The sequence below is a fragment of the Mirounga leonina genome, unplaced genomic scaffold (assembly GCF_011800145.1).
Source record: "Mirounga leonina isolate KUSES-001 unplaced genomic scaffold, KU_Mleo_1.0 Mir_176, whole genome shotgun sequence".
Classification (NCBI taxonomy): Eukaryota; Metazoa; Chordata; class Mammalia; order Carnivora; family Phocidae; genus Mirounga; species Mirounga leonina.
Genome location: NW_023270454.1, coordinates 32,046,471 through 32,064,416, shown reverse-complemented (window position 1 = coordinate 32,064,416; position 17,946 = coordinate 32,046,471). Strand labels below are relative to the sequence as shown.

General features: G+C 41.7%; 1 protein-coding gene and 1 long non-coding RNA gene across 4 annotated transcripts in view; one reads left to right on the top strand and one right to left on the bottom strand.

The window, feature by feature from the left end:
• LOC118022228 overlaps positions 1-14,492 on the top strand; it is a 24,646-nt gene extending 10,154 nt beyond the window's left edge. For all 3 annotated transcript variants that reach the window (XR_004682424.1, XR_004682425.1, XR_004682426.1), the window contains one exon: positions 10,822-14,492. This is a non-coding gene — a long non-coding RNA (uncharacterized LOC118022228). The remainder of the gene's footprint in view (positions 1-10,821) is intronic.
• Positions 9,335-17,946, bottom strand: SFRP2 (secreted frizzled related protein 2). Its single transcript, XM_035022868.1, has 3 exons — positions 17,022-17,946; positions 14,522-14,602; positions 9,335-10,495 (listed from the first exon to the last, which is right to left on the bottom strand). Exons 1-3 carry the CDS (start codon positions 17,518-17,520, stop codon positions 10,191-10,193), a joined length of 885 nt encoding a protein of 294 aa, XP_034878759.1. The 5' UTR covers positions 17,521-17,946; the 3' UTR covers positions 9,335-10,190.

Here is a 17,946-nt window from a genome sequence, read left to right as displayed (position 1 = left end):
TATTTATTTATTTATTTATTTATTTATTTATTTATTTATTTATTTATTTGACAGAGAGAGAGACAGCGAGAGAGGGAACACAAGGAGGGGGAGCAGAGAGGGAGAAGCAGGCTACCCGCTGAGAAGGGAGCCTGACTCAGGGCTCGATCCCAGGACTCGGGGATCATGACCTGATCCGAAGGCAGACGCTTAACAACTGAGCTACCCAGGTGCCCCAGTATTGCCATATTAATAATATTAAGTCTTCCAATTCATGAACATGGGATTTTTAAAATTTAGTTAGTTCTTACCTTCTTTCAGTGATGTTTTGTAACTTTCAGTATACATATCTTACACTGCATCTGTTAAATTTATTCCTAAGTATTTTATTTTTTTAATTCTAAATGGAATCATTGTCTTAATTTTATTTTTTAATTTGTTCATTGCTAGAGTATAGAAATAGTTTATTTTGTATGTTGATCTTGGATCCTGTAGTCATGCTGAACTCATTTTTTAGTTCTAATAGTTTTTTAGTGGATTCCTTAGGATTTTCTATGTATAGGATCATGTCATCTATAAATAGAGGTAGTTGCTTACTTCTTCCTTTCCAATCTGGATTCTTATGCTCTCTCTCCTTTTCTGTCTCTCCCCTCCTCTCCCTTCCCCACCTTCCCATTCCCTCCTTTCCTGTTTCCTTCCCTCCCTTTTCCCCTTTCCTCCATTCTCCCCTCCTCCCTCCTTCACTTCCCTCCTTTCTTCACTCTCCCCCCCCCAACCACTTTTTTCCTTAGGCTTTCTCAAATACTTTTCTGTATCTATTGATATGATCATGTGGTTTTTGTGCTTTGTTCTATTAATATAGTGTTTTACATAGACTGATTTTCATATGTTAAACTGTGCCAGCATTCCTGGGATGAGTCCCACTTGGTCATGGTGTATAATTCTTTTAATATGCTGCTGGATTGTTGAGCATTTTTGCATCTGTATTCATAAAGTATATTGGTCTGTAGTCTTTTCTTGTGATTTCTTGTGTTGTCTGGTTGTAGTAATTAGGGTAATACTGGCCTCATAGAATGATTTGGGAAATGTGTCCTTCTCTTCTATTTTTTTTGGATAAGTTTGTGAATGACTGATATTAATTTTTTAAATATTTGTTAGAATTCACCAGTGAAACCCTCTGGGCTGGAGCTTTTCTTTGTGGGATATTTTTTGATTAATAATTCAATCACTTTACTTGTTACAGGTCTATTTAGATTATCTATTTGCTCTTGAGTCAGCTTTGGAATTTGGTGTCTTTCTAAGAATTTGCCAATTTTGTTTAGGTTGCCTAACTTGTTGGCATAAAACTGTTCATAGTATTCCCTTATGATCCTTTTTACTTCTCTGAGTTTGGTAGTAATATCCCTCTTTCATTCCTGGTTTTGGTAATTTAGATCTTTTTTTATTTTGGTCAGTCTAGCTAAATTTTTGTCAGTTTTGGTGATTTTTTAAAAAGATTTTATTTATTTGAGAAAGAGAGAGAGAGTGTGTAAGAGCATGAGCAGGGGGAGGGGCAGAGGGAGAAGGAGACTCCCCACTGAGGTGAGCACAGAACCTGATGCAGGGCTCAATACCAGGACCCTGAGATCATAACCTGAGCCAAAATCAGATGCTTAACTGACTGAGCCATGCAGGCGCCCCAATTTTGGTGATCTTTTTAAACAATCAACTTTTATTTTCTCTATTGTTTGACTATGCTCAAGTTTTATTTATTTCTGCTCTAATCTGTATTTGGGCTGAGTTTGTTCTTCTTGTTTTTTAAGACAGAAAGTTAAGTTATTGATTTGAAATCTTTCTCCTTTTTTACTGGAGCACTTACAGCTGTTTCCCTCTGAGCGTTCCTTTAGCCGTGTCTATTCCTTTTTGGTACATTGAGTTTTCGTTTTCATTCACCTAAATTTCAAATACATTTAGGAAGGTGTTGCTTAATTTCTGCATATTTGTGAATTTCCCAGGTTTCCTTCTGTGATTTATTTCTAGTTCTATTCCATTATTGTTGGAGAACATACTTTGCATGATTTAGGTCCTTTTAAATGTATTGAGGCTTGTTATATGGCCTCACATATGGCCTGTCCTGGAGAATGTTCCCTGTGTACTCGTGTGGTGAGGTTAAGGATTTTAGGGCTGATCAAGGAAAGACAGGAACGTGAGATGGCAGTACTGCACAGTAATATTATAGGGCCATGTTTTGCTGGGGTTGCAGGAGAGGGGAAAGTCCTTCCCAGCAGGAGGCTAACAGGGGAAGAGGGAAAGGGAACTGCCAGGGAGGAGGGGAATGGAGAGGGGGCTTATGTGTCCAGATGGTGTCATTCAGTGGCAGGATGGGGAGGATCGGAGTCAGAGAGCACCAAAGGGCAACAGAGGTCTGGGGTCTTTTATGACTACAAGGTTTGTCTTATCTATGGCTAGTGGATATTTGGTGCAGTTTTGCAGGGTATGCAAAGCATGCGAGTTCTAAATGGCTAAAAATATGATGATTTTGGATATGTAAGAATTTGAGTTTGGCTTTGAGCTAATGGTACCAATTTGCTGTGAAAAAGTAAATGACATAAGGGCCAATATACAGGGGCCATCTTTGGGCCATTTATAGAAAAACTTGAGAAAAATGTGTATTCTGCTGTTGTTTGGTGGGATGTTCTGTAGATGTCTGTTAAGTATAGTTGGCTTTAGTGTTGTTCAAATCTAGTTCCTTCTTGACCTTCTCAGTATTTGTTCAATCTATAATTGAAAGTGGGGCATTGGGGTCTCTATTACTGTTGGATTTCCGGTTTCTCCACTTTGCCCCCTCTCTGCACATTTCTCCCACCTTCTCCTTTGCCAAGATAACTCTTTCTCGTAACATAAAAAGTTCAGGATTTATGGTGGTGGTCTAGCTCTTCTGGGCAGGGGGTAACTTTATTGGTTTGGGGGTGGTTTTCAGTTTAATTTTTCTTTTCTAGCTTTGCATCACATTAGATGATGATGATGATGATGATGATTGCACATTCTAATCCTTTATTGGACAAGAGTTTAATGGCATTAGGCCAGGAGATATGATAGGGACCATGCTACACTCAGAACCTCTCCCCTTTCAATTTCAGTAGCTAGTGAGTGTTAAGCTTGTGAAAAGTACAAAAGACTAAAAAAGAGTATTATGACTTCCCCATACCACCTCCTAATTTTCCTGCTTATTTTAAAAGGTGTAAGTAAGTATACAATGACCTGGTTTTCCCCTATGTTAACAATTTTAATGCTTTAAAAAATGTATCAAAATCAAATGCTTTTCTCCCTTTTCCCTGTTTTTGGAACCCCTGCTTTATTGGCATCCTGAGCACAATGTTTTGCCCACCATGGAATTAGATACTACAGGGAAGTCTCCTTTGCTGCATAGGACCTGGGTGCCAAGCATCTGGGCCATGACTACCACTCCCTCCTCCCATGCCCATGTGGACTTCATCAAAACCTTATGTATATCCTCTTCTACCAAATGTCTGTTCATGTCTTTTACTCATTTTCTAAGTACATTGTGATTTTTTACTGTTCAGTTTTGACAGTTCTTTATATATTCTAGATACAAATCGTTTGTTAAATATGTGGTTTGCTAGTGTTTTCTCTAATCTGTAATTTGTCATTTCATTCCATTAACAGGTTCTTTTTTCCCCTCGGCTTTACTGAGGTAGAATTGACAAATTGTAAGATATTGAAGTGTATGATGTCATGATTTGATGTACTTTTAACAAGATCTTTTGGACACTTAAAGTTTTAAATTTTGAAGAGGCTTATTTTATCAGTTTTTCCCTTTATGGATTATGCTTTTGGTACCAAATTTAAGAACTCTTTGCCAAGTACTAGGTCTTGAAAAAATAAGTTTATCTTCTGATTTTCTAAAAATTTTATGGTTTTATGCTTTATATTTAAGTTCATGATCTATTTTGAGTTAATTTTTGTATACAATGTGGGGTTTAGGTTATTATTTTTTTGCCAGTGGGATATCCACTTGCTCTAGCACCATTTGTTGAAAATGCTATCCCTATTACATTGTATTACATTTACATCTTTGTAAAAAATTAATTGGGCAGATTTGTATGGGTTCATTAATGAGTTCTCTACTACTGTTTCATTGATCTGTATGTCTATTCCTTCACCACCACCACACAGTCTTGATTACTATAGTATAACAGTAAGCCTTAACATTGGGAGGATGATTTCTCCCACTTTATTCTTTTTCAAAATTATTCTGGCTCTCTTAGAGCCTTTACCATTCAATATAGATTTTGGAATAATGTTGTCAGTGTTTACGAAGAGGCTTGCTTAGATTTTGAAATAAGAATTCCATTAAACCTGTAGATCAATTTGAGGAGAATTAACATCTTTACAATGTTGAGTCTTCTAATCTATGAACATGGTATGTCTTTCCGATCTTGCATACCTTGAAGAAATCCAACATGGTTGTAGTGTATTATTCTTTTAATACATTGTTGGATTTGATTTGTATTTTGTTGAGAATTTTTGTATCTAAGTTCAAGAGAAATACTGGTCTATAGTTTTCTTTTTTCATGCTTTTTTTGGTCTAGTTTTGGTGTAGGACCAGACTAGCCTCATAAAATGAGTTGAGAAGCATCCCCTCTTCTATTTTCTGGAAGGAGTTGTGTCAAACTGGTGTCAATTCTTTAAATGTTTGGTGGAATTTTCCAGTTAAACTTTCTGGGCTTGGACATTTTGATTTTTACTATTATTTTAATGTGAACTTATTTGTACCCTGAAGAACACACAGGGCTCAGAAAGACTATGTTCAGGAAGGTCTGGAGAAATTTGGGTCTCACTTAGTGTTGTCTGTCACATGTATATGTGTCACATTAGACTGTGAGCTTCTTCAGAGTGCTCATAGTGTGTTCGTCATCAGTGGAACCTCAGCACCTAAGATAGCACCTGGCACACAGTAGGTTGCTCAGTGTAAGATTGTTGAATAATTGAACGAATTCTCAGCCCTAGGATTGTGCAGATTGGAAGCCTGATGCTGTTAGAGAAGACTAGTGAGGAGAGGGCAGCTTGGAGGTGCTTGAGTCCTTCCTTGGAGGTGGAAAAAAAAAAGAAAGGAGTAGATAGTATTTATGGCTCTATCTTGTCCTCCTATCTGTCTGAGCTGCTACCACCCAGGCTCTGATCACCCATACCAGCTAGAGCAACCCATTGTGCTCAAGAACCTGAAGAGCATGGGGAGCTGGTGCAGTAGAGGGTTATGTAGGGGATAGGACTAGGACTGGCTGTAGACTGGTGCTCTTTCCTGCTGTGGGTGTTTCCTTACACAGGAACAAGCTATGAGAATTATATTTCAGAATTGAGGATGGACAGGAGATGATGGTGTATTGAGCTTAGGCATAGTTTATAGAGTAGTAATTCCTTATTTAGAGTTGAATAGTCTCAGGTTTGCAGAAGGAATCAAATTGCCTAGGTCTCTCTGAATTTCAAAAGCTACCCCAAGGTGTTTTCCACTTGTAGTGTAGTTACTAGTTGGCTAAGTGGTTTGTTTGATATCCCTTAAATTATGCAGTTTTAGAAGATTTTCTGCCAGAGCTACATTTGTGTGTAGGTGCACATAAGAGCACATACTATGCATGAGTAAATGCATAGGTTTTTAGGTGTGTTTCTACTGAGGACCCAGTTACTGAGTTCTAGTGTTTTGCTTATTTCATAGCATAGCAGAATGCCTGGATTGTTAAATAAGTGATTATTTTTTAAAGAAGATTTATTTATCTATTTGAGAGAGAGAGAAAACACACATGAGTTGGGGGGGCAGAGGGAGAGAGAGGGGAAAAAGACTCCCCACTGAGCCTGGAGCTAATGCAGGACTGGATCCCAGGACCCTGAGATCATGACATGAGCCAAAACCAAGAGTCAGTCACTTTAACCGACTGAGCCACCCAGGCACCCCAATAAATGACTATTATTACTCTGTACTGGGACATCTTGTGGCATTTGAGTCCTTTGATTTGTTCTTCTAGCACCATTTGTATTAACTGCTATCTTTAGTAATTGAAATTTTTTTTAGCACCCACATATCTGCATCACTCTCTGGACAGTCATGGGCTGCTTTAAAAAATATTTTATGTTGAATTGCTATTTGTTTCTGAGCTAAATGTTGATCCATTGTTTTGTAATTGAGAATTTGGGAATTTTATGGATTATAAAAGCAATGGATCTTATGCTAGGTTTATTGGTAGTATCTAGAATAATACCTTCAGCATGATAATTGCACAATACCATACTTGATTGGTCAATATGTAAAACTGATTATAAATACTGAATTTTTTAGACTGTGTCCTAATAGAAGATACTCTGGTGCAGCTCACTTGAAAGCATCTTTGCCCTGATCCTAAGCTCAACCTGAACCAAACGTTCTATTTTATATTGAGTTAACTACTCTCTCCTCTGTGCCATCCCTGGGCGTGTATACATCTCCCTCTTAACACAGAGTATTAGAATTATTTGTTTACATGCCTTTCCCCCTTATTGAATTGTTAGTTCCCTTTGGGCAGGATCCATCTTATCTCCAGTGCCTAATATGATTCCTAATTCAAAATATAAGCTGAAGGAGGAGAATCACTTTGTATCACTACATAGAACAGTGCCTACATGCAGGAAAGCATTCAATATATTATTGAATGAATAAATTCATGGCAATAGTTGGTGCTCAGTAAATCTTTGATGAGTTAATGAATTAGCTTGCAGTGTGCTTCATTGGCAAAAATCACAATCATAATCCAGAGGTAGTAACTGCATGAGGGATACATATGCCTGCATTTGTTTTTCAAGGTGACCCTCTTCCCTCATCAAGAACATTGAACACCTGATAGTAAACAAGAGTTGAAAGTAAAAAATCCTGTCAAATTGTCATTGGATGAGAGAACAGACAATGAGGAATGGAGGGTGCTACTAGATAACATTAGATTCTTTTTAACCCTATGAATTTCAATACACCGATGTGTGCACATGGATAGAGCCTTTGTCCTTCATGCACTTAGGAAATGCTGCTCAAAAGAGTTTTATAGATTTGCTCTTGTACAACAAATCATTTCTCAAGTTATTTAGGAAAGGGAAGAGGAATTACATGCATAGTAGATACGTAGTTTTCAGATTTTTTGACTTTTCTGTTTCAGCTGATCCCCTACTTGCAGCCTTTTATCAGTTTATTTTTATTTTTTATTTTTTATTTTTTTAAGATTTTATTTATTTATTTGAGAGAGAGAGAATGAGAGAGAGCGAGTACATGAGAGGGGGGAGGGTCAGAGGGAGAAGCAGACTCCCTGCCGAGCAGGGAGCCCGATGCGGGACTCCATCCAGGGACTCGATCCAGGGACTCCACGATCATGACCTGAGCCGAAGGCAGTTGCTTAACCAACTGAGCCACCCAGGCGCCCCCTTTTATCAGTTTATTAACAGATCATGGATCATCTTAGGAAATGCAGAAATCCAGTGTTCTTCTGATTACCTGCTCTCTTCTTCCAGTAATGGATGGACATTCATGTTTTCATCTGCCTGTAAAAGAAATCTGATAGTTGGAAAAGTAATTAAGAATACAACATGATTATTTCAATAATAATAAATATATATTTCATATATATTTGAACCATCATGCCAAACAGAATGAAAAATCACACAAAAACCTACCTGCCCTGCCCAGGCATGTCTCATTGGCTCATAGCTGCATCCAAGATGGGAACAGTATTGGAAAATCCATAGAGAGGCACGACGGCAGGAGGCAGACATTGGAATGATGCCTGCGCTGCTGGCTTCTCAAAATATGACTGAAGAGGCCGTGTCTGGCATTCGCTTGCTCTTCAGAGCTGAGGCTTTTCCTTCCCAGTAGATGGGAAGGGACTTTTGACTTCACTGGAGGGGGAGCATTCAGATACATCAGTGTCTTCCAGATTGCTGCTTTCCATTAGTTTTTGATGCATTGTACATATTTCCCCCTTCTCATTCCTAATTCCTTGGTTTACTATCTCCTTTCTTTTTTTTATCTTTTTTCTCTTTTTTGCCTTTTACAGGGTCCCTGGTCTCTTGTTCGAAATGCTTAAAATGAGTGTTAGCCTTGATCCATGAGCATCTCTCTTCTAGTCTAGTCTAGAGGTGCCTTGTCAGAAGGGGGTCTATCTTGAGTTTGTGGAATCAGATGAGAAACAGTCAAGTAGCAACTTAGAGGAAAATGGAAAGGATTGTCGATATAGCCCAGGTAGTGGGCAATATTGACTTTTGGTGCCAGAAGACTTTGAAGTACTGTAGAGAGGTCATGGATGTATGTTCAGGAAGCTTTTAAAGTAAATCAATAAAATGCTATCCGATAAAGGCTTCACATGAATGCCAGGAAAATTTTCAGATTTGATGGGGACACTCTGTTGCTCTCACATATTACCTGTGAGTATATACATATATACATATAACTGATAAGTTATAAATATATAATTGTAATTGTGATTATTATTATAAAATAATCCCTCATATAAGCTCCATAAGAACAAGGATTCATGTACGTATCCCCAGCGCTTAGAACAGGACAAGGCACATAGCAGATTCCCAATAAATATTTGCTAAATAGATAAGTGCCACCATGTTTCTGTACTCTAGTCCTAGGTGGACTAGAAGACAGAATTTGTTGTCCGAAAGGCCTGAGTTTTAGCCCTGGCTCTGCCTCTTAGGAGCTGTCTTTCTAGCCCCTCTGAGCCTTAGTGCCCGCATGCACTTCATAGAATTTCTATGGAGGTTCCCACATAAAACGATGAAGCGTTTGAATGGACATTATATGGTTGGAGGTCTGTCTGTCCCCTTCTCACCCTGATGCCCGTTTTTCACCGTCCCTTCGCTCCCCCCTGCCTTCCAGCGAATATCTTTCAAATCAGGGCTCTGTATCTAAGGGTTAGAGTTTTAAGTGGAGAAGGAACTAACATTCTTGGAATGGGTTCTTTTCATTACAAAAATCTCAGGAGACGAAAAGCACAACTGTAAGGCTCATGAACCTTAGGTTTAGAGCAGTGCTGCCGAGTAGCTGCGGCTGAACTGCTGAGAGGAGACAAAAGCAGGGAAGTCCTTTGCAAAGCCTGCCAATCTCTGCCTCCCTGCAGGGTCTGCAGTGGTAAAATGTGTAGGAGATGTGAGGCACAAGGCAGCAGCCAGGTGGTATGCAGTGGGGGCGGGGGTGCAGGGGACACTTTCCTGAGTCACTTAAGAAACAGACCCTTCAAACCATGGGAGGGCTGGAGCTCAGGACAGGGCAGGTGACCACTCTTGTACATGGCCTTCCCACCTCCTTCCACTAAGAAGAAAAGACAGAAGACAGGCAGTAGGTAAAACAGGATGTAAAGTTTATATACAAGAATATAATGTTTATCTGAAATATTTACAGTGTTGGTTAAAGCAATATTTTTACAACTTTTAAAGGTCAACTACTATGTATATTACAGGTAAGCTACAATGGTTTAATTTGCAAAATTAAGTAAAAAAATGTTTTAAACAAAGCTTAAAGTACTCAGGTCAATTATAGAATCTGTTTTGCCCTTTATTCGAAGAACTCATGCTATGATGGTTAATGTGCTTTTGATAAATGGAAGTACTCTACCCAGAAATGCAGTACATGCTACTGTGGTAAGTCCCCAAGGAGGGTGTAAAATAGCAGGTGAATTATTATAAGACTTAGGCTCTGAGTCTCAGGCTGGAGTGGAGAGATGTTGAGATAACAGCCAGCTTTATCTCAACGAGGTTTGTGACCCACAAAAGTTTGGGCCAGGTAGGAAAATGAAGCCATTTGCACGTTACAGCAACCTCAGCTGAAAGTGAAAGTCAGTTGACCCAAACCAAACAGAAAAAAACAAAACAATCAGACCCAAGTCACAGTTGTACCTATTCAAAACTAAAGTGAGCTATTTTAAAAACTTCATAAAAATATTCATGATTTTATTAGTTTGAACATTTCTACAAGATCTGGGTGGGTTTTTCCTGTATATGAAAACAGCTATTCGTGCCTGAGGCCTCCTAAAGCCCTATAAGTCAGGAGATGCTGGGGGTGCAGACGTGCAAAAGGCAAGGGAAGCTGCCCCAGGCTGGCGGCTGGAGCCGCAAGGCCTGTGCTTGGGAAATGAGAGCTGAGGACCCAGAGCGGAAATGGTCCGCCTGGCCCTGGAGCTGGCCTGGGGGGCCGACTAGCACTGCAGCTTGCGGATGCTGCGGGAGATGCGCTTGAACTCTCTCTGCCCCTTCTGCCACCGCTTCACGGAGGTGATCACCAGCTCCCCACCCAGTTTCTGTCCCATGACCAGATAGGGCGCATTGATGTCATTCATCTCTTCGCAGGTGCACTGCAAGCTGTCTTTGAGCCACAGCACTGATTTCTTCAGGTCCCTTTCAGACACACCATTCAGCTTGTAAATGGTCTTGCTCTTGGTCTCCAGGATGATTTTGGTATCTCTGTTGATGTAGGTTATCTCCTTCACTTTTATTTTCAGTGCTACGAAGACAAGAGGGGACAGAATCACACCAGTTGTAAGAAGGGAATACGGTCTAGAGTGGGAGCTTTCCTCACCCCATTTCATTTGTGTGATTGGCCTGGGGGGGAGGGAAGAAGAGCTTCCTGCAGCTAATGAGACTGTCAGGGGCTGCAGGTTGGGGGGGGGGTTGGGAGCTGGGGACAGCAGGTGGCTTCATTTCTAAAGCCTCAAAGGGCTTGCCAGGCACTTTATTTCAAATCAGCCATCCTTTCAAAAAATCTCTTTGCGGGACTCAATTAACTTTTCTTTCTCACCGCCCTTGTGTTCTTCTTGTGTTTGTACGTAGGTTGCATGTGGTTTGCGCTCTCCTCAACAAATGACTTCCCCTATTGGAAACTTCAGCATGAAAAGAAATGCCTGACTCTTAGGTGAAACGTGATCCTTCTGTGGCCATAAACTTTAAACTCAATTTATTACGTTGGAGAGGTTTTTGGACAAACCTGTAAGGAAATTATATCACCCAATCATTGTTTTCTAAAGAACAGACTATAGGGAAGGAGAATTGATCTTACAGCAGCTGCATTTGATTTGGTAAAGCAACTAGGAGAAAAAATATCCAAGACTCTAAGAGCACAACGTGTTTAGCTGTAAAAGTGTTTTTCTGAAGATCTCATTCTCATCTGCTATCATTTGCCTGTCCAAGGCCAAGGCGTTTATAGATCATATATGTACCGTTTCCAAAATGTATATGTAGACTCACTAGAATGCTAAGACCAAAAGTAAGTGGTTCACTATAAAAGACACATTTTACAGTCATGAACAGTCGGCTTTGGGAAAGAAAACCCTACAAACATACGTGCTGGAATTAAATTTCAAGACTCCATGAAGGCAAGGAAAGTGTAGAATTTTAAGGCTGGAAAGGATCATTCGGTTGAAATCTCTTGTTGATACACAAAGAATTTGAAATCCAGAGAAGTCAGTGACTTACATGAGGTCACCCAGTTAGGTTGTGTCCTGGCTAAGTCACGTTGTCAGAACGCTGGTCCCCAAACCTCCTCCTCTAACACTATTGTGGTCTCTTAAATTTCTGGTCCTGTTTGGGACATGAACATGCCCAATTGTAATGTAACCTAAGACTCTTAATGACAATGACAAGTGCTCTGTATAGATGATGTGTGAATGGCACTTCCTGACTTTGATGGAGTTTAATGCATTATTTAAATTAGTCATAGAGGAAGAGGGTTTGTGTGTGTGTGTGTATAACTGCTTTGTGGATCTCTCTCTGTCTCAGAAAGGGAATTTGACTAACCATGGCTGTTCCAGCCAACCAGGAAATGAATGAAACTCAACCAGAGAAATCAAGGATGCTGTGATTTGGCCAACGATTGTTTTGTCTGATGTGCATCTAAACCGTAGTACTGACTTCTCAGGGTTTATGGGACTTAAGTCATGGAATAAGTCACATGGAAATGTCACATGTTCCTGATGTCTCTGCATCAGGCCTGGGGTGGGAAGGTTACATGGTGGGAGAAGTGATTATATATTACACAGATAGAACATTTGTGATGGAGCACCTGGTCAAATTAAACATTCATGAGCTCCACACATCAGAAAACCATTACTTTTCACCAGGAGGAAGATTTATTGCTTATCTTTTTCTTGCTATAAAATAATCAACTTTGCAAAAGCTCACCATGCGAAAACAGCAGGCATTTCCTCCCTGGATTTTCAGCTGGGGCCAAATGTAGGGAATCAAAGCCCTAAAATAACTTTTCCTGCCCTGGAAGATGTGAGTGGGGATGCAGGAAGTGGTAGGAGGCAGGGGTAATGGTAATCTGATCCAAGAGCGCAGGTTGGATGCATAGGCAGGCAGCTCTGGGCTATTCTTTTCTGCACCGGTAGGTACTTTTACCATTGCAATAAGGAGGCCTACATTTTCCCTGTACTTCAGGAGTGTAGTGGGGAAAGAGGGTGATGCTTTCGTGGATGATTTAAGTAAATTAGATTTCTACCCTTGTTGCTTCTACCCTTCCATTACTTTTCAAAGTATAGAGGCAATATAGAATGCTGCTTATAAACCAGGAGTATATGATGCACTTCCTACAGTTCAGGTTCATTATCCCTTTTGGGACAAAAATTAGTGTGGGGAAATAGAAAACATAGCTGCGAGGTAATCTGTGTGTGTGATACCTTAAATGTGATGATATCCATGTTGTTTTGAAAGGCTTTCTCCTCTAAGGAGAGAGAACACTAGGATACACACACACACACACACTTTTTTGGGGACCTGGGTCTTGATAGAACATCCTTAGGAAGTGGGTCTTTTGTAAGGGAAGCCATAAAGCAAGTATTAATGTGTGTGTGTGCGCGCACATGCATGTGCCCTAATTTCAATCATTTTAGAGCCCCATGATATAACCAACTTTTTCATGGAAAGTCAGGAGAGAGATCTGGGTTAAATCTAGCGCAAAGGACGTAAGCTACCAGAAGAAAATGATATTTTATATACATTTCAATGCACATTGTATTAAAATTATATTTTTCTATTTTCCCCTCAATCAAATCTTGTAGCATGGAAGCTCAGACGTGTGTTTTGGTAAGGCTCTGGAGATCTGAGATTGCTGCTACCAGCATGCCTGGCCTTCTCTACTCCTTACAGTTGTATATATTTAAATACAGACATTCGAAACCCTATCATCCCATTTGTGGTTCTTCCTGAGGGGATAGATTGGTTAGGACTTAGGATTGCCTCCTTTCTTTTTCCCTTCCTTGGCAGTGTGAAGTTTTTTCTAAAGCTATGGCTGTTCTAGGATCAGCTAAAGTTAAACCCAGGACACTTCTGGAAGAGACCCAGGGTTGTAAGGAACAGTGATTGGATTGTTTCCAGAGTTTCAGGGACCTGATCAGGTCTGAGATTGCTGGGATGGTAAGTTGTAAGGAGAGAGTGGGAAGGCAGCCCCCAGCAGTGAGTGCTCAAGTGATTTCTCTCAGTTTCAAGGACTTTGTTGAGTACACAGAAATGTTAAATACAGATCTGTTAGACCCCATTATTGTTGGATAGAACAGGAACCATATCTGCTTACCAGTAAGTTCAACCTTCTGCCTGAATACTTTTAAAGGATACCAGCCTCTCAAAAACATCAAAAGGTGCCTACTCTTGGAATGGGATGAAGACAAGAATGTCCCAGTGAATGTCTGGGTGAAGTTCATGGCCACTCCTGACTCCAAAGTTAGCACTGATTCTGTGTCTAGCTGCCCTCACCTTGGGGCCCTCAAGACAGTGGAGAGGTGCTGATGAAGCTATGTGTGGACAGTCTCCATTCCTCTTTCCTTTTAAATACTCTCTTAAGGGTAGTGACCTATACACTATGAACCTGGGTAACAAATCACACACATTATTGTCCCCAAGCACTATGTCATATGGCACCTTTCATGTATTTTGCCAATGTAAATTCCTAAACTGTATTTCTTCTTCTTTTTAAATTTAAAGAACTCCTCCCCCCAAATTATTAACCAGTACCTTGGATGTAGTCACTAGTCACATAGTCACTAGTGATGGAATGCAAAGGAGCAAAGTGTTATGGGCTATGAATAAGGTAAAAATATTTGATGCTGGAGTAAATTTTTATTTTTGGCTAACTGAATGCCTTGAATCTGTTTTGCTGAGGCTAATATTTACATGTTTCTATTCTTGGTACTCATATCAAGTGACTGAAAGAGAACATGGCCCCAAATTATGCTTACTGGCAAGAAAAGCCAAAGTGAAATGAAAAATGTGCCATCGAAAATTCCTAATTTGAGTAATTCTCATTATTTGATTATTGCTTAGCAGAACAACGAATCTCACCTAAAAAGATACAACTCAGGGCAAGATAGTTAAATAGGGAGGCAACTGTGATAGAATAAGGTAGAGGACTTTGGGAAAGATGAGCTATGATGGTATTTTACCCTAGTCTTATCCAGTAACATCTTTATTCCTTTAAGTTTTACTAGTAAATAAAACTTCTGAATGTGAAATCTTTTGTTGGTGGAGGTATATTACTTACCGAAATCATTTTTACAAAGAGTTTCCATTATGTCGTTGTCATCCTCATTTTTATTTTTGCAGGCTTCACATACCTTTGGAGCTAGAAATGTGAAAAATTAGTAAATTTGCTTACAAGGGAAACAGCAGGTGGCATCTGTAAACAACTCAAAGGGGCTTATCCAGACAAGAGTAGCAATTGTATGGTAAGACCCCAGCCTCTGCCTCCTTTGAAAAGGACTACTCGTTCCTAAGAAAGTCTTCCATGACTCCTGTTTTTTGATGGGTAAAACAAGAATGCCTATAGTTGTGTTTAATAAATGACGAATCACCCCCCCCCCACCAAAGAATGTTGTGGGCAAAGTGTACAGAGGGATTTGGTTTTTTACCTCTTCCTCCCCACCCCCAAACAAATTCTGTCCCTGAAAAAGTTGCTCCCAAAGCCTCTCTGAAGAATCTCAAGGGGTTTTGGAAAATCGGCTACCACAAAATATGGCCACAAGATTGTCTTTTTCGGCTGCAGGACACCAGTGCAGCTCAGTCTCTGCTGGCCTCTTCAGGAGAGTTGTGTCTCAGGGAGGTCCCTTCACGATATTTTCAAGTCTGGACAGGGAGAGGTGGCTAGTGCTTATAGGGGTTACCTAGGGGCTCTTCCCTCTTTGGAAACACACCTCAGCAACTACAGCCGCCTGCTCTCACTGGTTCTGCATCACCCGTGTGCTTTCTGTCAAGTGTGTGGCTGAGTCAAGCTGCTTTTATTTATTTTATTTATTGTTATCTTCCTCCCTGGTCAGGTTCTTCTTGCTCCTCTTTGTCCATTTCAAACTCTCAAAAACAAACAACCCTCCACCCCCCAAAAATCCCAAATCAAAAAAACAATCAGCCAAACAAAAAACCCAAAGCTTTTTCTGAAGTGAATCATAATTGAAGCAAACTGTCTATGGGGGTCTGACCAAATGCAGGAATACGCGCTAGCACAAGGATCGGAGAGCCTACTAAAAGCTCTTCTAAAAGAATCTGGTTTGGGGGGAAAAAAGAAAACATACTATTCCCTTTCTTGCATTTATAAATGTGCTAATGCTAGGTCTAAAATTTAGGTAAAATTTGATTTTCATTAACAAGAAATTGAATTTTTACAGAAAAAAACTTTGTGACTCATGATGTAAGAGATATGTATCAAATTAGAAAAATTGCAGGGCATATTTTGAAGACCATAAACTTTTATTTTGAAGGGGGAAAATGGCGATTTGGAGAAATGTAGTTTATAATATTGGTGCTGATGGTGGAAAGAAATAAAAACAAAAGTAACACACATAAAACTGTCCTTAATTCCTCTCACTCAAACAAAATGAAACATTTCCAATTAGGAGCTCTAGGAATGTATATAAAATGTTACTAACCTGTATTGGTTGGTCTGTGGTATATGTTGGACAAATGTTTGAAATATGCCAAACATTTGCAATAAATTAGAAATCTAACCAATAAGATGATTGCAAACTCGAGGTGCCTGCCAGGAAAGATTGCTAAACAACTGTGCATTTTCTTTAACCAAGGATGGCTATAGGAAAACAATTAAAGATTGAAAGAGAGAGGCTGCTGGAGCCCTGCAAGGGATTAGGAAGCTCTCTTTCCATGTCAGGGGGACCTGAATCAGCTCAGATACATTGTGTATGTTTTTCTTTCAAGAAGAATATCAAGAACCCATGAGGTTTTCATTGCTTTTAAGGTTTTTGCACAGGACCTCCCCCTCTGTTTTCTAAAAACCTGGGAAACTCTCTTTTGCACGATTTTCTCCAGTTAATTAAAACCATTCCTAAGATATAGGCAGATTAGTGATAGAAAAATGATTCCTGGAGATTCCCTTTATGACCCCTTCCTTAGACACCCAAGCAGTACAACCAGTGCTCAATCTTCAACTTGCTGCGAGCCAGTCCGGCTCTTATTTCCAAAACCTGAGTCGGCAAGGAACAACAACAATACCTTAAAAGACTATCTGTGCGTTTTGGCTATCCTGCCTGTATGGGAATGTTTCTGTGCCTAGAATTCTGCCCGGTGGTAAGAACGTGTTGCATGAGGCTGGGCGAGGAGTCCCTGGCCAGGGTGCTCACTACCAACTCCACACAGGACCACTTCTAACGCTCTCAGAATTGTGGCCCCAGGGCTTAACATCTTTAAAAATAACTGCATATCTCTACGGAAAAAACGCCTTTCAGTTCTTCGTTTTTTCTTTTTTCTTGTTAACTGTCTCTAAGAAAGCAATTGGTGTAACTCGGAAGGGAATGAGAGGCGTGTGTGTGTGTGTGTGTGTGTGTGTGTGTGTGTGTGGTGTCTCAAATTTGTCACGATGACACACGAGGGCAAGAAGAGCGTCTGCCCCACCTGAAACTGGCACCCCTGGCGGGGACACAGCGGGATGTGGGGTGTGGGCCGCGACATTCTCCCCAGAAAGCCTTCAGCGGACCTGGGTGTGGGCGGGGAAGTGGGGCCGGAGGTGGGGGGTGGCGATACGGGGAAAGGCTTACCTTCCTCGGTGGCCGGCAGAAGGTGGTCGCTGCTAGCGAGAGGTATGCAGAGGTCGTTGTCCTGGGGGAAACGGTCGCACTCGAGCATGTCCGGCCAGGGGAAGCCGAAGGCGGACATGACGGGAGCGCAGCGGTCCTTCACCTGCACGCAGAGAGAGTGGCACGGCTGGATGGTTTCGTCCAGGTCATCGAGGCAGACAGGGGCGAAGAGCGAGCACAGGAACTTCTTGGTGTCCGGGTGGCACTGCTTCATGACCAGCGGGATCCAGGCGCCCGCCTGCTCCAGCACCTCCTTCATGGTCTCGTGGCCCAGCAGGTTGGGCAGCCGCATGTTCTGGTACTCTATGCCGTGGCACAGCTGCAGGTTGGCCGGGATGGGCTTGCAGTTGCTGCGCTTGTACGAGAAGTCGGGCTGGCCAAAGAAGAGCCCGCGCGCCGAGCCCAAGCAGCAGTGCGAGGCGAGGACGAGCAGCAGCAGCGAGCCAGGGCCCTGCGGCATCGTGGGCGCGCGACCCCCGCGGGGCGGAGAGCGGAGTCGGGGAAGCGGGAGGCAGACGGGGCTGAGCTCGACCCGGCCGGCTCGCTCTGCTCGGCGCGGCTCGGGGGCCTGGAAAGCCGGCGGCCAGGCGACGGGAGCGCCGAGACGCCGGGCGCGGGGAGGACTGCGCGGGAGAGACGCTACGCTGTCCGCTCCGCTTCGCGCGGCAAGCCCGAGCTCAGCTCCGGGGGGCTCCGACCCGGGGGAGCAGAGTGAGCCGCTGCTGGGGCCCAGCCAGAGTTTTCTTGGCCTTTTTTATGCAAATCTGGAGGTGGGGGGAGAAAGGGAGGAGCCAGTTGAGAGTAATCCGAGGAGGGGTGGTCACTACTCTTTTGGTCTGGTTTTCCCTTGAGAATGCCCCTCACGCGCTCCCTGGAAGGAAATTCT

What these genes read in the sequence shown, in the direction of transcription:
- SFRP2 (XM_035022868.1), bottom strand. Translation starts at nt 17,520, where the DNA reads ATGCCGCAGGGCCCTGGCTCGCTGCTGCTGCTCGTCCTCGCCTCGCAC. An exon ending in TCTGCCGGCCACCGAGGAAG is followed by an intron (nt 14,603 to 17,021) that starts GTAAGCCTTTCC and finishes TCACATTTCTAG; the next exon opens with CTCCAAAGGTATGTGAAGCC. An exon ending in TCTTTGTAAAAATGATTTCG is followed by an intron (nt 10,496 to 14,521) that starts GTAAGTAATATA and finishes TTGTCTTCGTAG; the next exon opens with CACTGAAAATAAAAGTGAAG.